The sequence below is a fragment of the Aspergillus ochraceoroseus genome (genome assembly GCF_002846915.1).
Source record: "Aspergillus ochraceoroseus IBT 24754 chromosome Unknown P175scaffold_14, whole genome shotgun sequence".
In the NCBI taxonomy this organism is placed as follows: Eukaryota; Fungi; Ascomycota; class Eurotiomycetes; order Eurotiales; family Aspergillaceae; genus Aspergillus; species Aspergillus ochraceoroseus.
In genome coordinates this window covers 1,225-25,622 of record NW_024468489.1, presented here as the reverse complement: position 1 = coordinate 25,622, position 24,398 = coordinate 1,225, and the positions used below count along the sequence as shown (strand labels likewise).

The 24,398-nt window shown below is 38.4% G+C and overlaps 4 protein-coding genes and 2 non-coding genes across 6 annotated transcripts; 3 read left to right on the top strand and 3 right to left on the bottom strand.

The window, feature by feature from the left end:
* The first annotated feature begins 156 nt into the window (after positions 1–156).
* Positions 157–9,513, top strand: P175DRAFT_0505400 (glycosyltransferase family 4 protein). The gene is made up of 9 exons (XM_040898085.1): positions 157–457; positions 511–600; positions 677–1,597; positions 1,659–3,533; positions 3,623–6,031; positions 6,093–7,860; positions 7,923–8,382; positions 8,438–8,648; positions 8,724–9,513. Exons 1-9 carry the CDS (start codon positions 389–391, stop codon positions 9,360–9,362), a joined length of 8,442 nt encoding a protein of 2,813 aa, XP_040748290.1. The 5' UTR covers positions 157–388; the 3' UTR covers positions 9,363–9,513.
* A 275-nt stretch (positions 9,514–9,788) lies between these two features.
* Positions 9,789–12,102, top strand: P175DRAFT_0505399 (uncharacterized protein). The gene is made up of 2 exons (XM_040898084.1): positions 9,789–11,509; positions 11,594–12,102. The coding sequence occupies exons 1-2, from the start codon at positions 10,280–10,282 to the stop codon at positions 11,600–11,602; spliced, it is 1,239 nt and encodes a 412-aa protein (XP_040748289.1). The 5' UTR covers positions 9,789–10,279; the 3' UTR covers positions 11,603–12,102.
* P175DRAFT_0561293 (uncharacterized protein) lies at positions 11,810–12,659 on the bottom strand (the record flags this gene model as incomplete). The annotated part of the gene is made up of 3 exons (XM_040901037.1): positions 12,395–12,659; positions 12,178–12,326; positions 11,810–12,108 (listed from the first exon to the last, which is right to left on the bottom strand). Exons 1-3 carry the CDS (start codon positions 12,538–12,540, stop codon positions 11,810–11,812), a joined length of 594 nt encoding a protein of 197 aa, XP_040748288.1. The 5' UTR covers positions 12,541–12,659.
* Positions 12,660–18,654: 5,995 nt separating this feature from the next.
* On the bottom strand, positions 18,655–19,160 carry P175DRAFT_0536458 (uncharacterized protein; the record flags this gene model as incomplete). Its single annotated transcript, XM_040900307.1, has 2 exons — positions 18,655–18,840; positions 18,990–19,160. 2 exons carry the CDS (start codon positions 19,158–19,160, stop codon positions 18,655–18,657), a joined length of 357 nt encoding a protein of 118 aa, XP_040748287.1.
* An 88-nt stretch (positions 19,161–19,248) lies between these two features.
* On the bottom strand, positions 19,249–19,319 carry P175DRAFT_0t145. The gene has a single exon. It is a non-coding gene; the product is annotated as a tRNA-Gly (tRNA).
* A 592-nt stretch (positions 19,320–19,911) lies between these two features.
* Positions 19,912–20,029, top strand: P175DRAFT_0t146. Its single transcript has one exon. It is a non-coding gene; the product is annotated as a tRNA-Leu (tRNA).
* Positions 20,030–24,398: the final 4,369 nt, after the last annotated feature.

The window sequence follows — 24,398 nt, the reverse complement described above, 5'->3', positions numbered from 1 at the left end:
CAAGTGAGACCAGTCCAAGTTACCGAGCCAAGGAAAGCTCTGGTTCAGCCCCCGGTTAATGGATCTATTTTGGGCCTACTGTGGTTTTTACATGAATAATGAGATACTCCGTACAGATACACCGTAACTAGCCCAATACCAGAACATCGGGCGCCTCAGAAATCTGCTGAAAGGTTTATTTCCTGGACCCGGGTCATGTATCCGGTATAAAACCAACTTTTCTCCAGGCGCTGAGGCTCGTAGGCGGGTCCGTAGGTGGCGGCTGTGCTGGTCAGTATATACATATCCACCCCCTCCCACTGTTCTTGGGGACTAGGGATTTCACTCGCTACGGCTGTTAAGCCATTTTCCTTGTTCATTCGTTTCTTTGCTGGTTCTCGTTGACACCATGGGGGTCACATACCTCGGTTTAGAGGCGACGGGATGGAATCGCATGGTGTCGACCTGGTGGGATAGGGTAAATTCTACTCAATTGCCCTAGTATTTCGATCTTCCTAACATTGAGAATAGGTGTTAGCAGCTTGTTTACTTGCTACAATTATAATTGGTTCTTTATATATGTTATATCTAATCGGACGCACAGTATATCAACATTGGCGGGTAAGTACATATATACCCGTTCGGCACACCCCTTGCGTTTGCGATCAGCCAACTGACGTGCAATGGATTATGACAGACTCGACATGAGCTTTCGGAAGTGCCCACGGCAATCGTACGGTATATTGAACGGTTAAAGGCAGAGACACAGAAACTTTCCCCGGAGAGGCCTGAATTGACGGAACCCAAGACTTTCGGCGTCTATCTTGGAAGCTTCTCCAATCCTCCCACAGAAGACCAAGCTCGTCTCCTTTCGCAGTGGGATACCGTGGTTCTTGATCCTTTACAGTATGGCGTGTTGGATGCGCTCGCCCGGTCCTACACGGCAACCCATGTTCTCGCCAGATTGGATGTGCGCCAGGTTATTTCCTCCGAGCCCAGCTCCCATAATGAAGATGTAATCCGCGCGATCTGTACCCTAACCGAGACGTTGGTGACATATCTCAAACGTCCCGAGGATAGGCAATCCCCCTTCACCGGGGTGCTGCTGGCAGACTGCCATGATCATTTTCAACCGGTTGTCTTGAACGAGGTGGTGCAGTTCATCAATGCCCTGGGTCTCGACGTCTGGCTGGAACTCTCTCCACCAAACTACATCAGTGAGCGCCAAAGTCGCGATATCGACATGGCGCGCATTCGAGGGGTTGTCTACCGCAATGGCACAATCTTGCCCAACGGGGATAGGCGCAATTACTTCCAGATGGCTGCGATGCGGACCGTGATGAGAGTCGTGGCGGCCCAGAAGCCCATTGGCGGCTCTACTCTCGCCATGTGGGACGCCGTTGATGACTCTGTTGAAATAACGCACGATGTCCTTCACAGAAGCTCCAAGTGGTGCAATTACAACAGCGCCATGAGCTGGATTGCACCTCAGGCCGCCTTGACCGACGCGCGCATAGCATCTGGGAAAACCATTGTCCAGGAACCCATCGGAGCGATGATGTGGTTGAAGGGCGCCGACGCCCTGGAGGCGCATGATATCTGGAGAAAAAATGAAAAGGTACGCACATATCACGCCCTATTCAAAGCAATACCATGGTCAAGCTAATAACGGGCTTTAGGTGTCGCCAACTTCCTCCCATGGAAATGACAACTTGTATGATTCTTTGCAGTACCTGGTTCCAAACCTCAAGCAAAAGTTGGCCCTATATCCTCCTCAGGAGAAACCCGCCGCCGATGGGCAAGTATTTGTCGTCGATGAGCTTCAGTGGCCATCACTCAATGAACCTCTCGTTGCCAATCCCTTTTCCCGTTCTCCTGACGGCGATGAATACACGGGATTCGGCTGCTTTCAAATCGGGTTGGACTGCACTGCAAAGGACATCGCCGATCTTCTCCAGGCCCAGCGCCATATTCGGGATCTGGAACTGTCCGATAAACTGAAGGTTGAGGAGCTCCGCCGCATTGCTAAACAGCTGAAAGAATTACGGGACTCGCAGCTGCCAGGCCTCGAAGGTGCGAAGGCTGCCCAGGAGCTCTGCGATCTCCTCTTCATCTGTGACGGAACCGACAATGACCCGGTGCGAGTCTATTCAGGACTACACTCCGGCTTCCGCACTGGCATGGAAACTCAGATTTGGGGCATGGCCGAGCAGCAACCTGGGGTTGGCGTTCTCAATATCTATCTCTCCGGAAAGGCTGAGGATCGCACTGGCACCATTCTTCATACGTACATGTCAAGCAGGGGATACTCTCGCTTCCAATGCTTCATGGCTGAAGTTTCCCTGGCCACTGCCAACGGAACTCTATCGGAGAAATGGCAGTTGCCTGAGCGTATTGTGAATGACCTGCAGCAACTCACGCCAACAGAGGCTCTGCTCTGGCTGCGACGTCTCTCTCTTACTCTCTGCCAGGAATGCGCCGACTTGACTGCCAAAGTCCGTGCTTGCTGCGAGTACCAACTCATGCAAGTCCAGTCCCTCGCGCAGTTCCGTACTTTGAGCTCCAGTGAATACCTTAGTGGCAAGATCTCTCCCGAGGAGATAGTCTCTTCTCGTCTAGCCTGGTATCGCGATCAAGGCTGCTGGGCTCCCGATGAGGCTGCTTCCAAAGCCCTCTTCATGGAAATTGATGCTCGTCTGCCCCAGATCCTCATTTCATCGGACGCAACGACCCTAGGACAGCTTGAAAAGGTTATGTACAAGGTTATGCAACCGGGGAAAATTGATGCATCAGCAGATATGCTCGCTCTGGCAGTCTTCTGTGCATTCCGCCGACTGGCCCTGGATGAAATCTATCTGGAGGTTCTTGATCGCAACCCGCTCCCCAACCGCCACACTGTTCAGGCGGCCTGTTTCGCCGAGATGTACGCTCTAGGTGCACGCTGTGATATGTTCTTCGACATGACCCCTAAGCTATTGGGCAAGATTATCGCTGCCCGGTATCAGGCATACTACAAAGTCCACCAGCCACCACGACGTGAGGAAATCTTCACCGAATTGCCAACCGCGTATGCTTCTATGGATATTGATCTGGATCCTAAGGGGGATCAGTTCAAAGTGCCATTCTACTACCGCATTACATTCCTCGGAATCTTCGCTTTTCCTGCTCTGATTGATATTACAATGCTCACAACCGTCGGCCGTGGTCTGTATCTTACCACGTTCATGAGCGATATTGACAAGACACTGGCTACCACCGCTCTCATGATTGCCCTTCTCGTTTGTGGCGGTTTCGGCAGCTGGATCAGTTCAGGAGGAACTTATTATCTCTATGCCATGGCCTTCCCTGCGATGGGCATGTTTGTCATGACTCGCTTCATTGCCGGGTTGGCTGTTGCCTTTGCCGCCGGCATTATCGCGATGATTGCTATTGGCTGCGTCAAGGGATTTGCAGCCGGTGTGCTCTTCTTCCTCTACTTTTTCTTCCTGTCGACCTATCTCATGGTTCTCTCGGTCCTTTCTATCTACCAGCTGCCAGGATTTGAGTTCCAATCGGTATGAAAAGATTTTTTTTTTTTTTTTTTTTTTTTTTTTTTGGTCTTCTTCCCTCTTCTACGCGCAAAGAAAGCTAACATGCACTCTAGGGACGAACTGTTATCATTACCTGTATCCCCATTCTGTTTATTTCTCCCATCGTAACGCTGTGGGTTAATCACGACTCTGTCATTTACCTCTGCGTCCTGGGAGTCTTCCTGACCTCCTTGCTTCTCGGAGCTCGACGTGTCATTGCACAATGGAACACATGGTATCTTCACATTCCTCGTGTGACGGACGGGGAGGTTGTGAATTGGTATATCAATAACAAGATTTCTCCCGACTCTGCCGAGGCAAAGGATGTCGCAACTTCGTCCGTCCCCCGCAAGGCTCTTGTTGAGAGCGTGCAGAAGGAACGAAAGCGTCCATTCTGGTCCAAGGCAACGGCTGACCCATTTGTCCGCAAGATGGCAGAAGGATATTCGGCCACCATGTTCCTTCTTGTTTGGTATTGCAGGTACTCGCGCACTAAAATGCCTCTGCCATATAGCCCAACCTGGAATCTCCAGCTCAAGGCGGCTGTCGACACGATGGGAGACATGCAGAAGGGTTTGAAGCTCCACAGCGCGTTCCTGCACTGGCGTCACACTGGTGCGGATGTGTGGTGTGGTATTCTCTACTTCGTTATCGCGCTGATGGATAAATGGACTGCTCTTTTCACGGGAGAGGCTCTCGTCGGCTTGTCGACCGCATCAAGCTCTGAATTCCGATTGTCAGTCGGTTTCGGGTTGGGCTACTATCTGGCCGGTGCTGTCATCCTTGATGCCGTCTCTCAGCCTCTCTGGACAGCTGCCCACAAACGGACCAGTGAGGCCGTCTCTTCCCTGGACTCGCTGCGCGTTGTTACTACCAACAACTATAAAATGAGGAAGGCGTTGTATTTCAAGAACCTGACCAAGTTTTTCTTCCTCCATATCTGGGGTACAGCTGTGACTCTGGCCCTGATGTGGACGTTCGAGGATTCGCGAAAGGCAACAATCATGTACCTCGCCTATATCGGAGCCTACAGTGGTCTTCTATGGTACCAGTACAACCGCATCTTCACCGGACCCGAGGCTGCCAGATGTCTTGCGCTAGGCTCAATCGTTGGTTTAATCACCGGAATCGTCCTTCATGTGGCAATTCCTCCGTTCACTTGGAGCAGTGTCATTGGATTGTCTGCTGGAACATGGACTGCCGCTATTTACTCGCTAATCATGGCGAACGTCGGTCTGCCCCAGTTTAAGCGCAAGGCCGCCGCCGCCGACAAGCTGTCTAATGACCTGACTGTGGATCCCCAGGTCTCGTACACTAGCAGTTCCCTCGAGCCTTACTTGGATCTCTCGCAGACAACTCTGACGCAGACATTTGACAACATCGACGCCCTGGCTGAGGATTTGCGATATCGTCTTGATCCCTCGAGCCACCCTGGCTCTGAGGTGAAGGAAATCCTCCTCTCCAATTGTGGCTCTAAGAAATCCGCCCTGGTTCGAGCTGCTTTCCCGGAGGCAGAGAAGCTGCTGCATGATGTAGTTAGACTCTGGCAATCTGGCCAAACAGTCATCGAATTCGTCTCCGCTGAACACTTGCTTCACAAGGAGCAGAGAATTCGAGCTGTTAGCCGTCGAACTGGAGACCAGCTGCTCATCTTTGTCATCATTGGACCGGGGCTTGTCGGCCAGGATTGGACGACCAACATCCGTCGTAACTGCAGAACAATCGCCGAGGCCATCATTCAAGCCACCGCTGAGGCCAGACTCGGATACTCACAGGACCATTCCATGATGGCTGAGCTCCTTGTTGCTGAGCATCGCAATGATTTCGAGCTCGCTGTCCCCGAGGGTATCAAGTATCAGCTTGAGCGGTCCCCGGCAGAATGTGCCAGAGTCGCTAACCACGGACGAAGGACGTTCCTCCGACATCTCTTACTTGGTATTGATTGCGATCTTGAGTGGGATAACCTTCCCGAGACTGCACGATCATTCTTGGTGCGCCGCTGCTCTGGAAAACCGGGTCGCGTCACAGCCGAGGAGCTCCGCTGGCTCCAGGACAGAGTTGGTGCCCAGGACCTCCAGGACGTGGGCGAGTATGTCGCGCGATACAATCTCGGCGTTGCCATGTCCACCTCGGTCAATTACTTTGCGCAGCGCTGGATGGAGCATGACGATTATCCGGATTACCCTGTCTTCATGGATTCAACCTATGAGAAGCCTATCCACAGTCTCCTGCCACCTCCCATCAGCACAAATCTGAGTTTCAGCGAGGCCCTGAGACTGTCTTTCACTCGCGTCATCCAGACGCTGAAGACCTGTCTCAAGTTTGTCGTTATCTCGCTTGTTGCTGACCCAGAATACCAACGAGAGCTGAACTACATCATGCGCGGCCAGCCCCTGTTCTTCGCCTGGCCGGTGACCATATTGCTTAACACCATATGGTCGTACGTCAAGTTTCTCCAACGGATCATCTTCCCGTTTGTCTTGGTACGCGTAGCCCACCAAAACCCCCCTTGAACTATTTACAGGCGTACTGACCTTGGTCCAGCTTCACGGCCGCAAAAATGTCTCGGAACTTTACAAGAACACAAAGGGCTGGAAGACTGTGATCGAGAAGGACAGGATTGTCATTGACAGCCTCAGTGGCGTCACTACCTGTTTCTTCCGGCCACAGCCCGACGGTAGCCCCCGACTCTACCAGTACTTGGGTAACCACAAGCAAGAGCCTACGGATCAGGCGCAGCTTATTGCCATTAACACGTATACTGACAAAATCGTACTTCGCCGACGTGAAGAGTACAAGGGACAGAAGCTTGTCAATGATTACACCTACGAGTACGCTGAAGGTGGCAAAAGGTTCCGCGGCAAGAAGCTCCCCATTCAGAGACAATGCACTGCTGGTGAGCTGGAGGGTCAGGTCGTCCAATATGATGACAGCGGTTATATCATCTCCGGGTCTGCAATGCAGGGTGTCAATCCTGTGCACTTCAAGTACGGGTTCCGGAAGAACGCCAAATTTGATGATGAACTCCTCCGTGCCGAGTATGTCTTCCCCCATATTCAGATCAAGGTCGCCTGGTGCATGCCTCCTCCCACCCGTCCCGAGCGTCTAGACAAGTGGATTCCGTATCCCAGAGTCAGTGAGGCAACATTCATTCAGGATTCCGATGTACACCATGCCAAATGGACATACGACCACAAGTTTCACCCGGATATTGCGACCACGCTCAATGGCGAGCCGGTTCCTACTCCTGCTATGATCCACGAGGACTGGTTCCACGTCCTGGACAAGCCAACCAAGGGCAGTTTCTTGCACGACAACCCTCTTTTCTTCTTCAGGTCAATCAAAACCAACTTCATCACCCGCTTCCTGGGGTTGAACGTCAAATGCCGTCCGATCCCCACGTCGCGTGCTCGCACACACCTGTGGAAGACCTGGAAGGGGAGCAAAGAATTCGATGCGGTCACTACCACCTGGCTGGATGAGCTCCTGTTGCGGTCTGAGCGACTTCTTCGTCCCTACTGGCTCAATCGTGATTTTGGTCGATTGGATGCTGCCGGCGATTACCTGGACGCCCAAGTTGATACCATTCTGGCCCGGGTCGATATTGATCCCGAGGTCAGCTCCTGGACGCCCTCGGCCTTCAAGATCAGTGACTTGTACAGCTTTGGAATCGGAGGTGACGCGAGAATCAATACTCGAACTCTCTCCACTCAACTCCAGGATACCGATACCCAGCTCCACGTTCTCGCCATGGACACCGCTACCTGGCCCAACGAACCTGGTGGTGTCTCTGCTTGTCGTCGTGACATGGTTAATGATCTCAAGGGCATCAGATGGCATATCATTTCCGAGAACGCCAACGACTACGGCGTGCCTAAGTTCCAGATCGAACGGAATGTCCAGTCCCTGACCGTCCTCCCCCAGTGGGGTCTAGACTTCCTCAACCCAACGCACGGTGTGTTCCAGAACTCTCTCGACTCGGCTGTTGTGGAGCGATCCTACGATACCCGCGACGAAGATATTGAGAAGCATTTTCTTCCTATTCTTACCAAGTTGGTCCGATGTGCCCGCACAACCAACCTAACCCGCCAGCACATCGAGGAAGCCACCAACGCGCTGGTTGATCTGAACACTTACTTCGTGTCCGGTCGCAGCTGGAATGATGTCTGGATGAGCGACACCGTCAAGCGGACCTGGCGAGAGCTCTGGCTGAGTGAGAACGTCGAGGATGCTGCCCCCGTTTCCGAATGGTGGGACGTAGAGCATCCAACTCTATTGCAACTCGACACAGCCCTGGATATGTGGCATCGCTGTATGTTCACTTTCCCCCCCCCTTTTTTTTTTTTTTGTAGCTGATGTACTAACTTGCTCTAGATCTCTTTATTTTCTCTATCCCTGTTCCCGAAAGAATCCCCGATGTCTTCCAGGTCTCCCATCACTTCACTGGTGCGACTTACGGTGTGCTCTGCAAAGCCAAGCGCAAGTGTGCACTTCACGTCTGGGATCACTGTGTCAGTTTCCGTGAGATGACGGTGTTCTTGTCTTCCGCTGTGTCCTTCGATTCCACATTCGTCAATACCACTCTAATATCCCTGGGCCATTTGGCATGTGTTCTGATCGAGCATCATGCGGACGTGGTGCTCCCCTGTGCGGAGTACTTCAACCCTGGCTGGGAAGTCGAATTGGGAACTGCCGAAGGAGCCCTCCAGCACCGTCGGGCCTTCAGCCGCAAGATCGATCCCGTGGTCAACGGAATCACCAATATGGAGAAGTACAAGCCCATCGAGGCCATTAAGACAAAGACCCCCACTGTGGTCATGTTGTCCCATATCCGGTCAGTGCACCAAAGTCTCCCGAGTCCCCCATTCCTCAAGCTAACCTTCCAGCAGTTACGTCAAGGATATCAAGACCGCCATCATGGCCACGGATCTCATTGTTAACAAATGGGGTTTCACCGATTACCGCCTCCACATCTACGGAGATATGGAGCGTGCACCGGCCTACGCGTCCGAGTGCCAGGAAGTTATTGCCTCCAAGGGTCTCCGCGAACATGTCGTGCTCAAGGGTCTGGGTAACCCATCTGTTGTGCTTCAGGATGCTGTAAGTTCCCACCTGCGAACCCCAACCCCCCCCCCCCCCCGTCAACTGCGATCACATTCTAACCAACCGCTTCAGTGGCTGTTCATGAACTCGTCTATCTCGGAGGGTCTCCCGCTGGCTATGGGTGAAGCCGCCCTGACCGGTGCCCCCGTGGTCTGCACAGACGTCGGTGCTTCTTTCTGTGTCGTGACAGATCGCGCCACCGGTAAGAAATTCAGTGAAGTCGTGGCCCCCAACGACTACGACTCACTGGCCCGAGCCCAGCTTCGCGTCCTCGCGCTGCTAGAGAACTGGAGCCCCTTCGCCGAGGACAAGGAAGGCGAGGTAGTCCCGAAATTGGAGTTCCGTCCAACCCCGGAACAAGTCCAGGCCATCTCCCAGCGGATGTACGACAAGGCCGAGCAGCGTCGTCGCTTCGGTATGTTGGGTCGATCCAACGTGCTGAACAGCTTCTCCAGTCACCGCTACCTGCGCGAGCACGAACAGATGCTGTGGCTCGGCAAGTACCAAAGCCACAGCTATATCGCGCGCAGTGCCGTGGCCTCGAGCAACTCCAGCGGCGTGCTGGTCAAGGAAAAGAAAACCGGCAGCCAGATTTACATCAATCTCCCTAATACCCCGAATTCTGTGGAGGATCTCATGCCGCCGACGTCGTGGCGAGCTCAACGTGATTCCCGTCATGCATCTTCATCCGGCGCTCAAACTCCCTGCTAATTTTATATAATTTTTTCGCATTTCTTGTTTATTCTGAAGCGGCGTTCTCATACAGACTTACGATAATGTCTAAAGCATATATTTAGCTGAAAACATAGTATAGCATAGATATAGATTAATGTTGATAATCTAAACATTCACCCAGTTTCGGTCACTTTCATTCCATATATACCTTGAAGCCACCTCTTGCCTATTGTACTACTTTCTTTGCTAGAGTATGCAAGGTTTTTACACCCACGGCACTCCCGATGGTAACCGGCCTATTCACACGGATCTTCCTTCGGGTTCCATACATATAAAAAGGCGCGCCATTGCGGAGATTCCCCTTTCCCCCGTCTCTGCATCGACAACTGCCAATATGGAAACCAACACCACCACTCTCGCGGAATACCTGTTCACTCGGCTGCATCAGCTCGGGGTTGACTCAATCTTCGGATTACCAGGGGACTATAACCTCCGCTTGCTGGATTATGTCGCTCCCTCACGTCTCCACTGGGTTGGCAATTGCAACGAGCTGAATGCGGGGTATGCAGCCGATGGATATTCCCGAATCAAGGGTGAGATTTCTTAATTCAATCGGAGATGCACTCTAAACCTCGCTAGGCATCGGTGCCCTTGTCACCACCTTTGGAGTGGGAGAATTGTCGGCTGTGAACGCCATCGCCGGCGCCTACGCGGAAAGAGCGCCCGTCGTACACATTGTCGGAACCCCCCTACGCGAGTCCCAGGAGTCGCGCGCTCTCATTCACCACACCTTCAGCGACGGGGAGTATGGCAGATTTGATCGCATGCAGGAACATATCACTGTCGCGCAGTCCATTCTGACGGATCATCGCACCGCCCCTGCGGAGATCGACCGGGTCTTGCGGGAATGTCTCCTTCACAGCCGACCGGTGCGCATCACTATTCCAGATGATATGGTCGCCCTGCGTGTACCTACCATTACCCTCGAAACAAAACTCCGTGTTCCCTTGCCGGTGCACCAACCCCAGATCGAAGAGAAGGCTCTGCGTGCGGTTCTTGATCGGATCTATAATGCGAAGAGCCCTATGATCCTCGTTGATGGGGAAAGCAGATCGGCTAGAATCCTTGACGAGGTTGATTATCTGGTCAAATCGACAGAATGGCCTACCTTCACCTCGGGGTTTGGCAAGAGCTTGATTGATGAGTCCCTGCCGAATGTATACGGTGTCTTTACGCCCCAGCGCAAAGAGTTCGTCGATTCTTGCGACCTGGTTCTCTGCTTCGGCCCACACTTCAGCAACACGAACACATTCATCTTTCAGACCCTCCCTACTGATCCGGAAGCCACCGTCTTGATCAATCACGCTTCTGTTCAGGTTGGGGGTGAGATCTTCCGCGACCTGCCAGCTAACTACTTCCTTCCACAGCTCATCGGGCAAGTTGATCTGTCGAAGATAGCCAAACCCACCCCCAAGCTCGTTCACCCCAAGTCTGTGGAACGACCAACAGGATCAAACACGGATCTTGTAACTCATAATTCTGGCTTCTGGTCCAGGATCTCCTCCTTCTTCCGCGAAGGCGACATCATCCTTGCCGAGACCGGAACCGCAGGGTACGGCGCCAATGAGTTCTTCCTTCCCCCTAAAGCGCGTCTCTTTAAGCCTGTCACTTGGTTATCGATCGGATACATGCTTCCAGCCACGCTGGGTGCCAGTCTGGCACAGCGGGACCTTATTGCGCGTTCCGAATACTACGACCTCCTCGAAGCTCGAACCATCCTGTTTATTGGCGACGGAAGCTTCCAGCTGACGACACAGGAACTAGCTACAATCATCCATAAGAAACTCAATGTGATCATCTTCCTTCTGAATAATGATGGCTACACTATTGAGCGGTGCATTCACGGCCGGAACCAAGTTTATAACGACATCACCCCCTGGCGGTATCTGAAGGCACCCGAGTTCTACGGCGCCCCGACAGAAGGTGAATATGCCGCCCATACATGGCAGGTCCGAACATGGGGGGATCTCGAAAAGGCCCTGACAGATGAGAAGATGTTGAATGGGAAGGGAGTACGGATGGTGGAGGTGTTTATGGAGAAACTCGATGCGCCCTTGCCTTTGCTGGGGGTCTTGGACATGCAGATCCAGAGAGAGAGAGAGAGAGAGACGGCCGGCCGGCCAGTAAGTATGCCTCATGTCCACTTGGCAAGCCCTGATATAAATATATATTAACTGTGGTTGTTTTACTCGCGGGGAATCAATCAGATTCATTAACCCTCTTGTAGTCGGAGGGACATGGCTATATTGATCTTTATGTAGGCTGAAAGTCATGCTCTGAGTAGTAAACTTGTTCAGCACACCCCAAGGTCATAGTCAATATATTTGCTGCGGTTGCAGTTCCATACGAAACCCAAAAACAAGCCGTGCTAAATCACTACCCTATTTACATAAAGATGAACCACTGCAGACAATACAGTAGTTTTACCCCCCTCGTGCCGCGACATACTCTGCCCCAATCTCATTCATCTCCGGGCTCTTCGTCCCCCGGCGCCGCAGCAGAAAAAATGCTGCTGCCGCAACCAGTGCAATTACGCCGGCCACGCCTCCTACGACGCCACCTGCAATCGCTCCCGTGTTATTCGATGACCCTGATAGTGCCGACGCCGCTTCGGGGGATACTGTGTCAGTCTGTGTGGATGTGGGCATAGTTGGCGCGCCTGCAGTGGAGGGAGAGATGGATTCGAACGTTGTGGTTGAATCCCGGGTTGTTGTCGTGGAGACTGAGAAATCATTCAGTACATTATTCTATACATGAATAAAAGGAGAACCCGAATGACAACGTAACGTACTGGTCAAGGTTTCTGTAAAGGGTAGAACGCGAAAGACGGCATTCGGCACCCATGACTGGAAGCACGAAAACTGTATCCCCGACGATGCCTCGGTCGAGTCAACGTAGGACTCATAGATGGTCATTGGTCTGCACTCGGTGCCCGCTTCACTGAAGCAATAAGAAGCCCGTTAGGATTCAACAGACGACGACCGAATGCACAGGGAACGGAGACTTACCACACCCAGGTGTCATTATCGGGATCGTGCATGGTGCTGCTGCCCAGACATGTTGTCGGCTGGTAACATTGCGCATGAGAAGTGATCTCGCAACAAAAGGGAAAGTGATCAGTCGTGATCAGCTCCTCGTTCTCACCACAGGTCATAGACGTGACCGCTGCAATTTTATACTACATATGAGTCCACGGTTTTTGGGACGCCCAGGCAGGGGGAAAAGAATCGGACTCACTGCCAGCTCGAATGTAATATGTTGGAGTGCTGCACTCAGTGAATGCAACCAGCACCACCATAAAGCAGCATCACCATAAAGAAGAAGATAGCGACACGTGACTACTTTGTGTATTTAAGGCCACTATTTCCTTCTAGATCTCCATGCTTCCTCTAAGCATCTCTCTATTTCCTAGTTAGACTAATTAAATCTATTTTAGTCAACTTTCTACTATTATAGTTTGATGACCTCTTATCAGGTTATGAGCCCTCCTTGAGGTTCTATTTTATGCTTTATAGATCTCTAAAACTCTTATTATATCCCTGTACCCCTGTACAGAGATCTGCTACCTAATTAGATAGAGATCCTGGCAGAAATATTACCTACTACTGTTGTGTTACTCTACCTGGGTAATAGTGTGTGGAAAATTTCTATAATTTAACCAAAATAGTAACTAAACCTACCCCTAGTAGATATCCTGATATCCCTAATTTACTACACCTACCTTTGATAGCTACTACCCTATTTACTAATAGCTGAAATCAAGTAATAAAGCTAAAGAATAGTATATTTAACTTAAGCCTGATAATAGTATTAGAAAATAATTTAAAATTTAAAATTTAGGCTTTATTTATATAAATAAAGTTAAGGCTTTATAAAATAGATAAGCTTCTTAAAAGTAATATTCTTAAATTATAATTTAATAATCTTAAGTATAAATTATAGGAACTTCTTTTATAAATAGTAGCTAGTTAAATATTATATTTAATAAGTAAGAAACTAGTAAAAGAATTATTAATAAATATTATTTTATATATCTTTATAAATAATTTTATATAAAAGTTATAAAGAATAATTATTAGTAGTAATTAAAAATATATATATTAGATATAGAGAAAAATTATTAAGATTAAGTATAAGAATTATATAATTATTAATAAGTTTATATTAAATTTTATCTAGAAAATAAATATTTTTAATAAGTTAAAAATAATTATTATATCTTATTAAGTAATTACTATAATATTTTAAAAGCTTAAAAGAAATAATATAAGCTTTATAAATTTAATCTTAAATAACTTAAGTAATAATCTTATTAAAATAACTATATAAAAGTATTTTTATACTATATATAATATAGTAAAGAATAAGATTTAGGAGAATTTATTATTTAATATTATATTTAATATTATAATACTAGCTATAAATATACTAAATTCTTAACTAATAATAAATAATAGAAGGAAGTAATAGTAATAATAGAAATATATATTATTATAGAATATAATAGTTACTAGCTATATTAATTATTAGTTAAAGTAATCTAGGAAGCCTAGAATACTATACCTATTTTATAAGGAGGAAAAATATAATATTAAGGACTATCTATATTTAGTAATTAATAAGTAAAAGGAAGGGTAAAGACTAATTTTAATATTTTAATATTTTAAGCTATATAAGTTAAAGAATAGAAATAATTTAATCTAAAATTAAGCTATTACTCTAGCTATATAAACTAATATTATTCTAGATATTAATAATTTTATACTATCTAGAGTTAATATACTAATAGCTTTAATATTAATTACTTTTAAGAATAGATAGCTATATAACTCTAGAGCAGGCTATATAATATATAATAATTATAATCTCTTTAATAATCTAATTAAAGATCTAAATAACTTTAAGAATTATAGTTTTATTATCTCTAATAATAAGGTAGTATATCCCTAAAGTTATAGAAAAGTAATAATTTAATTTAAATTAGATAATAGTACTTTAATATTATACTAAATAAAATATCTTTAGAATCTAAATATATTATATAACCTGATACTAGTAGAAAGAATAAAGGTAGAATTAGGAATCTATTTTAACTTAAAAAATTAATATATTTGTAAGATAATAATAGATAAGGTAATTAAATATACTATCTTAGATAATAATATCCTATTTTTAATTCTAAATAAGGTAGTAATTATACCTACTATACTAATAGACTTATTATATTAATAACTAGATTATCTATTTATTAAATAATTAAAGTGTAACAAGGTAATACTTTATAATAAAAGTAATAATTTAGCTACTAATAACTTACTTACTACTAATTAGAATACTGAGCCATACTATAAAGCATATTAATTATTAAAATTAAAGAAAAGGATATCCTAAAAACTATAATTATATGCAATAAAATTATTATAATTCATATATATAGATCTCCAAGAAATCAAACTAATTAGAAGAGATAGTATTAGGTATATCTTACTAGTTCTAAATAACTATTCTAGATACCTTTTTACATAATATTTAAAGGCAAAAAGTAAATCTTTAAAGGTATTAAAGGAAATATATAATAATTAACTAAATATAACTAGTATCTATATTAGAAGGATCAGATTTAACTTTACTCCTAAATTTAATAAGTATACTAGATAGAGTAAGGATTTTGGTACTATATATAAACTAATACTACCACAAACTCCTAAGAAAAATAGTACTATTAAATAATTTAATAACTATATAATTTAAACTACCCGCATAATATATATTTAAGTAAAAATAGAACTAACTATATAGCTATATAGTATAAATATAGTAATTTATATTTTAAATAGGTTAGTTAGAGAAAGTAATAATAAAAGAAAGCTATTTATATAACTTTTTTATAAAGAATTAAATATCTTAATTAGAGATATTAATCTATAATATATTTATATATAAAAATATAAGGTATTTATAAATATCCTATATAAAAATAGGATTAAAAATATAAAAATATTACTTAAAGTAAAAATTAGTTAACTAGTTAGATATAATAGAGATTATATCTATAAGATATAGTATCTAGATATAGAGAAGATAATTTAGTCAAGGAATATAATATTTAATAAAGATAATACTAATAAAATAAATAGAATATAACTATAACTTCCTAATAGACTAAAACTAAATAATAATAGTCTATCTAGAGTAACTATATCTATTAATATTAAAAGAGGAAGAATAACCTATAATAGTATATCTTAAAATAATACTATTTCCTAAACCTTACTATTAGTAAATAATAATAAAGTTATTATAGGAAGAATTCAAATATTAATACCTAATCTAGCCCTACCCGAACCAAGTCTATCCAACCCAGAGGCAGGTGCTGACTTGATATATCTATGCCTACCTGCCTCTGGGGCTATCTCTAAAACCACCCTATCTAACCCAGAGGCAGGTATTAAACTTATCATATCCAAGCAGCCACCTACCTCTGGGGCTACCCCTAGGGCTATCTCCAAAACTACTGAGCTTATTATACCAGAGCAGATACCAGCCTCCAGGGCTGTTTTCGAAACCATTGCCAAGTGAAATAATCAAGTGATTAGTAAGGATGTAGAGGAGATAGTAAGACCTAGTATAGAGGAATAATCTAGGCAAGATAGATATAAAAGGATAATTAACTATTTTACTATAGATAATTTATATATTAGTTAACTTATTTTTAAAAGAATACTAGTATTATAACTAATATAAAGGCTTCTAGAATTATTTATCTAATATAGGAAGATCTTACTAGTTTTAGAATCTTTTAAAGATAACTATACTTTAATAATTCTAGATATATTAAAAAGGAAGTATTTAAAGACTAGAAAATAGATTAAATTTAATATTAGGAATATAGAAATAATTAACCTAGTAAAGGCATAGAATCCTACTAATAATAATATTAATAATAGTATTACTACTCTATAGAGATCTTTAAGATTTATAAAGAATTAATACTAAAGTATTTACTTTAAAGATGAGCAGGCAAAGTAATTATAGGAAGAGAAGGTAAAATAGGAATAATAATCTTAATCCTAGTCTATATTACCTCTAAAAATACTTTTAGAAATACCTTATCTACTAGGATCTTATTTAAAGCTAGGAGAATTACTTAATATAATTACTATAATATTACTAGATTCTAGTAGTTTTATACTAGAGATCAAGCCTATAAAGACTTATAAAATCAGAATCCTATAGACCTATACTCAAATAATAAAGTTACTATAAAAGGATTACTAGATATAAGTAATATAGAATCAAATTAGCAAGCTTAAAGTTATTTAGACTTATAAATTTATATTATTACTAAAAGATATAAAGATCTTACTAGGAAAATAAGTATATAATTTAAAGTTAAATATAAATAATAATATATTATAATTCTATATAAGATAGGTTATGTATAGAAACTTCTAAAAATTAAATATAGACTTTAACTAAGTCTACTCCCTAGTAGTAGTAAATACTTTAGTAAAGCTATTTTTAAGTATAGTTACTTATTTTAATTTAAAATAAATATAATTTAACATAGTAATTATTTATCTTAATATAATAATTAAGGATTAAAAGATCTATATATACTAACTAACTAGTTTTAATAAGTAAGATAGTATAGTATATCTACTACTTCAAGCCCTATATAGATTATAATAGTTAGTATTTCTTTAATATAAGGAATTTTATAATATTCTAGTAAAAATTAGTATAAGGGTAATTAATAAAGACCCATGCTTCTACTATAATCTAGACTAGTAGCTAATACTTATTATTTATATTAATAATATAATAGTTACTAGCCCTAATAAAGTAAATATTTAATAATTTATAGATAAGCTAGAAAGATATTTTAAATTAAAGTAACTAAATAAACCTGTATAGTTCTTAAGATATAATATTTATAGACTATTTAGTAGTTTAATATTAATATCCTAACATATATATATCCAAAAGTTACTCTATAAATAGAATTTCTATAGTCTTTAGCTATATTATATATTAATAACTCTAGAATAGAAATTAACTAGAGAGATACTAGATACTAGTAATATTATTTTAAATACTATATATATCTCTATAGATAAAGATAATATTACTTATTACTAGGAGCTAATTAGATTATTAAATTAGATTATTATTTAGACCTGACTAGATATTTAATATGTAATAATATAATTACTATAGAGAAATTATAATTCTAGCAAGTTAGACTATAATATAATTAAACAAGTTTTCTAATATTTAAAGAAGACCTTAGACTATATAATAATTTTAAATTATTTAAATAATCTATTATATATATATATTAATGCCTCCTATATAGATTATAAAGATAAGAAATTAATAAAAGGCTTTATATTTTTTATATTTAGAGTACTAATTATATAGAGATTAGTAAAGTAATTACTAATTATTCTAAGTTTAACTATTACTAAATTTATTATATAGGATATAATAATAAAGCTAGCTATATAATTATAAAAGTTATATATAATTATTAAACTAGAATAATTTATAAAAAATACTATATCTTTATATACTAATTTTACTAATACTATTACTTTAGTAAAGAAACTAAATTATATATCTATACTCTACTAGATAGATATTTATTATTTCTTTGTTAAAGAAATAATTAAAAATAGTAGAATTTAGCTATAAATAGTTAGTAGAGAGGATAATATTACTAATAGGCTAATTAAGGTACTACTAACTGCAAAATTTAATAAATTTATTAAGAAGTTAGGTTTTAGCAGGTTAGAGATAGACTCTAAATAGCTTCATGTAATAGATATATTACTAAAGGGGGTATATTAGAATACTATACTTAGTAAATATAACTAGCACCACCATAAAGCAGCATTACTATAAAGAAGAAGATAGTAACACATGACTACTTTATATATTTAAGGCCACTATTTCCTTCTAGATCTTCATGCTTCCTCCAAGCATCTCTCTATTTCCTAGTTAGACTAATTAAATCCATTTCAGTTAACTTTCTACTGTTATAGTTTGACGACCTCTCATCATAATACCCTTGGAGCGCGGAGCTGCCGGGCTGTGGAGTATATGTGGTGATGGAAATGGCCGTTGCCGAAGCCATGATTGATGATGATATGAATTTTCTATATAGCTTAGAGGAAGGAAAACACTTTCGGTCAAAACGTGCATCATAGCTGACCGACGCAGTCTTCTTCCCAGCCTTCTTTTCCTGACCCCCCCCCCCTTGTCATCATCTGCTGTCGGTTTGCTTCAAAGCGTCCAGCCAAGACAACCAACCATTGCCACAGCATATATACGCCGCCGAGATAAGGCCAAAGGGTGCGTAGACCTGAGCTGAGATGCACGATGCACCATCCCCATTTGATAGGGCCGCGCAGCCCAGCCCAGACGTCGTATCACGCCCTTGGCCCTGCAGCTAGTCTTCGTTTAACTAGGGCCATTATTCATGCTTACGGAGTACATAGTTAGTTGCTTCGGACTCAATAATCATCCACACGGGGAACTAGACCCGTCAACTTAGTCCCTTGGTAGGATGTGATGTCTATGCATAGGTTTTGCACGAACAGCCGCTGATATGGGTTTCCCTTCGTCAGTCTCCGGAATCTCAATAATTCCATTGGCCAGTTTTGAAGGGAAAGGCCAGGCGAGATCCTTACCTAGGTACTCCGTATTCACGGTGATATTCCTCGGCCCAGGCTCACCGCTAGAAACCAAGATATTATAGTACCAGGGCATGTTTGAGTAGAAATCCATACATGATTAAAGCCGAAATACAAGGCGAGTGTTATTATAGTGTGTCCGACTTGAAAAAAATAAAAAAGAATGCATCATCCGCGAATCGAACGCGGGCCTCATCGATGGCAACGATGAATTCTACCACTAGACCAATGATGCTGTGATGGAGGAACGATGATAAGTTTAATACATAGTCCGGGGCTTGTTTTTCTTATTTCCACACCCCTTTCCAGCAGCTTGCTTACTTATACTCGTTGTATAACTACTTCATAATTTCTCTCTACAACAATAATACCGGGTATCATTTGATCCATGATATATTCTAGTTTTATTGCCTACATGTCAAATCCGAGGGATCATATCGGTTCAAGAGAGGGTAAATCCTTTCGTATGCCTGGGGTGACTTCCTTGCTTAACTTGGGAATTATTAGAGGCGTTCGGATATGGAAGGAGCACCGTGATAGACGATGGCGGAGTAAGGGATGCGCCAGGCTCCGGGTCAGACCGGGCAAGGAAGCACTACTTGAACATACATATATATATATTCTTGACACTACCTGTGACCCGGCAGCGGATACAGCCACTTGATATTTCCTTGTGTTTTGGGCCTCATCCGTGGTGTTTCGTATGATCGTTTTTTTGCTTCACATGCTGGTGTCCAGGAAGGTAGTAGTCAGGTCAAAACCCCCGCATAGCTAACTCTGTATAACACAGTAAAGTATGGAAATTAGCTCCGGCTCTTCATCAAACAGGCAAGGTGGCCGAGCGGTCTAAGGCGCGCGGTTAAGGTTTCCCATTCGGATCCCTCCTCTTGTATCACAAGTTTCCGCGTCATTAATTTGGCGTGGGTTCGAATCCCACCCTTGTCATATTTTTTGTTCTTTTTACTTACTTCCTTCCCTTAATCCTAATGCATGTATATATCTCTCTCTGTCTATATATATATATATATATACATCCTTTTTATCCGCTCCATGGGACAGACTGATTCTTATTTTTCATGCACCTCATAGTCAAGAACCTGTTAATTATGGCAGTAGTTAGTACCTCCAAGAACACTTATCTTGTCACGGCGCGAAGCTGTAGTACCTATCTAGTTAGATTCTGCCTTGACTGTCCGCCCTTATTCCTATATTTAAGCCATATTGCCCTTGATCCTGTTATAGCTCTTCAAGCTATATCCTATCTATTATCTAATACTTACTATTCTACTATTCTATCTAGTTAGCTCCTAGTTAATAAATATTTAAATCTAATTCTACCCCCTAATATTATATAGCTCCTCTCTACTAGAAATTAATTATTACTATTATACTTACTTTATTATTTATATTATTTAAAGATATAGAAACTTTCCTATATAATACTCTTAATAAATTAAAATAATATATTATTAAGATATACTAGTTCTTTATTACTATTATAGAAGAATTTTATAAATTATTTATCTTATATTTTATTATTACTAACCTTCTTAACTATATTTAATAGAAAGATAGTATAATTAAGTACTAGAAAATATAAGCTAAAGAAACTTAATAAGAGTTATTTAAAGTATTTATTTAAAATAATATACTTTCTTAATTACTATCTTCTTTTAAAAGAGATACTAATATTACTACCCTTCTTATTATTACTATTATTCTTATTATACTTATTTTTATTACTTAAATCTCTAAATAACTTCCTGATCCTAATAAATTTAATAGCTAATAAAATAATCTAAGATACTTTACTTCTTAAATCTATTAAAAGATAATTATAAACCTTAATTATTTTCTAATTCTAAATAATAAAATAATTTATATAACTAGTTATTTTAAAGAAATCTTATATATTTAAATCTTATTATATATTTAAGATAAAATCTATAAATTAAGTAATTATATTAAGATTTTAAAAATCTTAGAAAAAGTTTTTAAAAACCTAAATCTAGAAATTAATACTTATATTAATTTATTTTATCTCTAATAAATTTATTATAAATTTAGTATCTTTTTTATTAAATTCTAATATCTTATATTAAAAGAGAATATAAATAAAAATATCTTATTTATAATTTTAAAATAAGCTATTAATTAAGAATTTTAAAAAATATTAATATATTCTAAAACCTTATTATAATATTATAATTTTATTAATTACCTATAAAATCTAGAAAATTATTATTATTATTATATAAGTACTGCCCTGCCCCTATTTATAAAAAATTCCTAGCCTTTCTAATCTATCTTAAAATTAACTCCTACTATTTAAATTCCTGTAGTTTCTATTAATCCTATTATTATTACTACTCTTACTAAAGACCTAATAGACCTATCTATTACTTATTACTTTAATTATTAAATCTAATACTTATATTACTACTATAGTAGTATTAACTACCTAGTAGGTAGCTACCTATACCTTAATTAAAAACTAACTAGCCATACCTCTATATCTGCTACTAATCTAGATCTATACCCCTACTAATTAGAACCTTACCTACTAAATACTCTCTATTCCCTAAATTAGAAAATAGAGTATCTCTAACCTAAATTATAATTAGGAATATCCTTGGCACTCTCTCTACCTATTAAAAGCTATAATAATAAGAATAATAATAAAGGAAGAAAGTTACTAATCTAAATTAATAATCCTGCCTATTAACCTAGAAACCTCTAATAAGATCCTACTAACCTTTACTATAATTAATTCTAGAGCTAAGGGTAAATATTTTATAGACTATGATTAGGCTATAGATAACTAATTAGAGATATTACTATTAAGAAACCCTATCCTATTAAGGGGAGTTAACAGTACTCTAGTAAAGTCTGGCCATATTACTTATTTTCCACTATTATAGGAAGTACTGTAATATACCTCTAAAGCTTATAAATATTTTAGTATTATATGATATACTACTAAAAGCTTCTCCCTAATACCTTGATCCCTACCCTAAACCTCTGAAGAACCAAGATATTACTAGAGTCTTGGTTACTGCCTGTACTATTATATACCTGCTATAGATATTAAATATTTACTATTATTATTATAGATATTAAAGTTACTCTAAATCCTATTACTATTATTAAATCTAAATTATAAGAATAATTACTCCTTAAGTTTACTAAATTCTATAATATATTCTTACTAAAGGAGGCTAAGTATCTACTACTTTACTAATTTAATAATTATAAGATTAAATTACTATCTAGAAAAATCTTATTATTTAGAAGCTATATAATAATCCTAAATAAATTAAAAATTTTAAAAAAATAAATTAAAAAAAATTTAAGAAAAGATTTTATTTATTCTAGTTTTTTTTTTATTATATTCCCTATCTTATTTATAAAAAGGACCTAGAGAAGCTTATAATTTTATATAAATTATTAAGTCTTAAATTATAATTACTATAAAAGATTATTATCTACTATTATTAATAAAAGAGATACTAAATAATTTAAAAGAAATAAAATATTTCTTAAAAATTAATATTATCTTTACTTTTAATAATCTATAAATTAAGAAAGAATAAAAATATTTTATTATTTTTTAAACTTAATTAGACTTATTTAAATTTTTAATAATATTATTTAATTTACTAGAATTTTAATATTATTCTAAAGATTTATTAAGAAAGTTTATATAATTATTTAGATATTTTTTATATTATATATCTAGATAATATTCTAATTTATAGCTAAATCTATATTAAGTATATTTATTATATTTAATAAATATTAGAATATCTATAAATAATAGAACTTTATATTAAATTTAATAAATATAAATTTTTTATATATAAGATAAAGTTTCTAGAATTAATTATAAATAAAGATAATTTTAAATAAATTTTAATAAAATAAAAATAATTATTAAGAAATATTAATTTATCTAATAATATTTAATTTTTATTAATTTTAGAAACTTTTACTATTAATTTATTTATAATTTTTTAAAAATTATTAGACTATTAATTAATCTAATTAAAAAAAGTATTAACTTTAATTAGATACTTATTAAAAAATATTTAAGTAATTAAAAGACTACTTTTATAAATTATTCTAATATTAAAATTTTTTAATTAAATAAAAAAGTATAATTCTAGAAATTTAATATTTCTAATTATTTATATTTACTAGAATATTTATTATAATATATATAAATAAATAATTTTATATTTTATATTTTTATTATATTTTTCTTTAAAAAATATTTCTATAAATAAAATATAATTATAAGATTTATAATAAAGAATTACTAGTTTATTTATATTTATTTTAAAAAATAATATTCTAAATTAGAAGAGATTTTATTACTTATAAAGATTATTATAAATTACTAAAATTTAGAATATTTTATATTAATTAAGCTATTAAATTATTAATAAGCTTACTAGCCTAAATTTTTATTAAAATTTAATTTCTAAATATATTATTATTCTAAATATTAAGCTGATATATTAATTAGGAGGTTAGAGAATTATTTAAAGAGAGAATAAATAATTTTCTTTATTTAAATTAAATTATTCTAAAATCTAAAAAATTTATTACTTAAGATTACTACTAATCTAAGGCTAAATATTAATAATTAATATTAAATATATTTTACTAAATAACTTACTATTAATAAATTAATCTCCCTATTACTAATACTATAACTACTATTTAATAAAGCTTATTCTTAAAATAAGAAGCTCTAATCTATTTTAAATATCTTAAAGAATAGTCTACTAAAATACCCTAATATTATACTAGCTAACTATAAATATACTAGTCTATACTTAAGATATTAAGATTAATTTTATATACCTAATTATAATAAGATAAAAATTAAAATATTAAGACTTTATTATAAAAGCCCTACTATTAGATATTTCTAAATAATTAAAATATATAAATTAATATTATATAAATATTTCTAGCTTAGAATTTATAAGATATATAAATTAATAAGTCTAGAATTATTATCTTTATTATTAAATTATTTCTTTTTAAGAAGTAAAATAAAGAGTATTAAGATCTTTATTAATTCTTAAATATATTTAATAAGATATAAGTATAAACTTTATTATATATTTATTACTAAATAATAGTTATAATACTATCCTAATTATAGTTAATTATTTAATAAAAATAAAGTATTTTATCTTTTATATTAAAATAATTAATACTAAAGATATAGCTAATCTATATTTTAAATATATTTAGAAACTTTATAGTATCCCTAAAATAATTATATTAAATTATAGAGTCT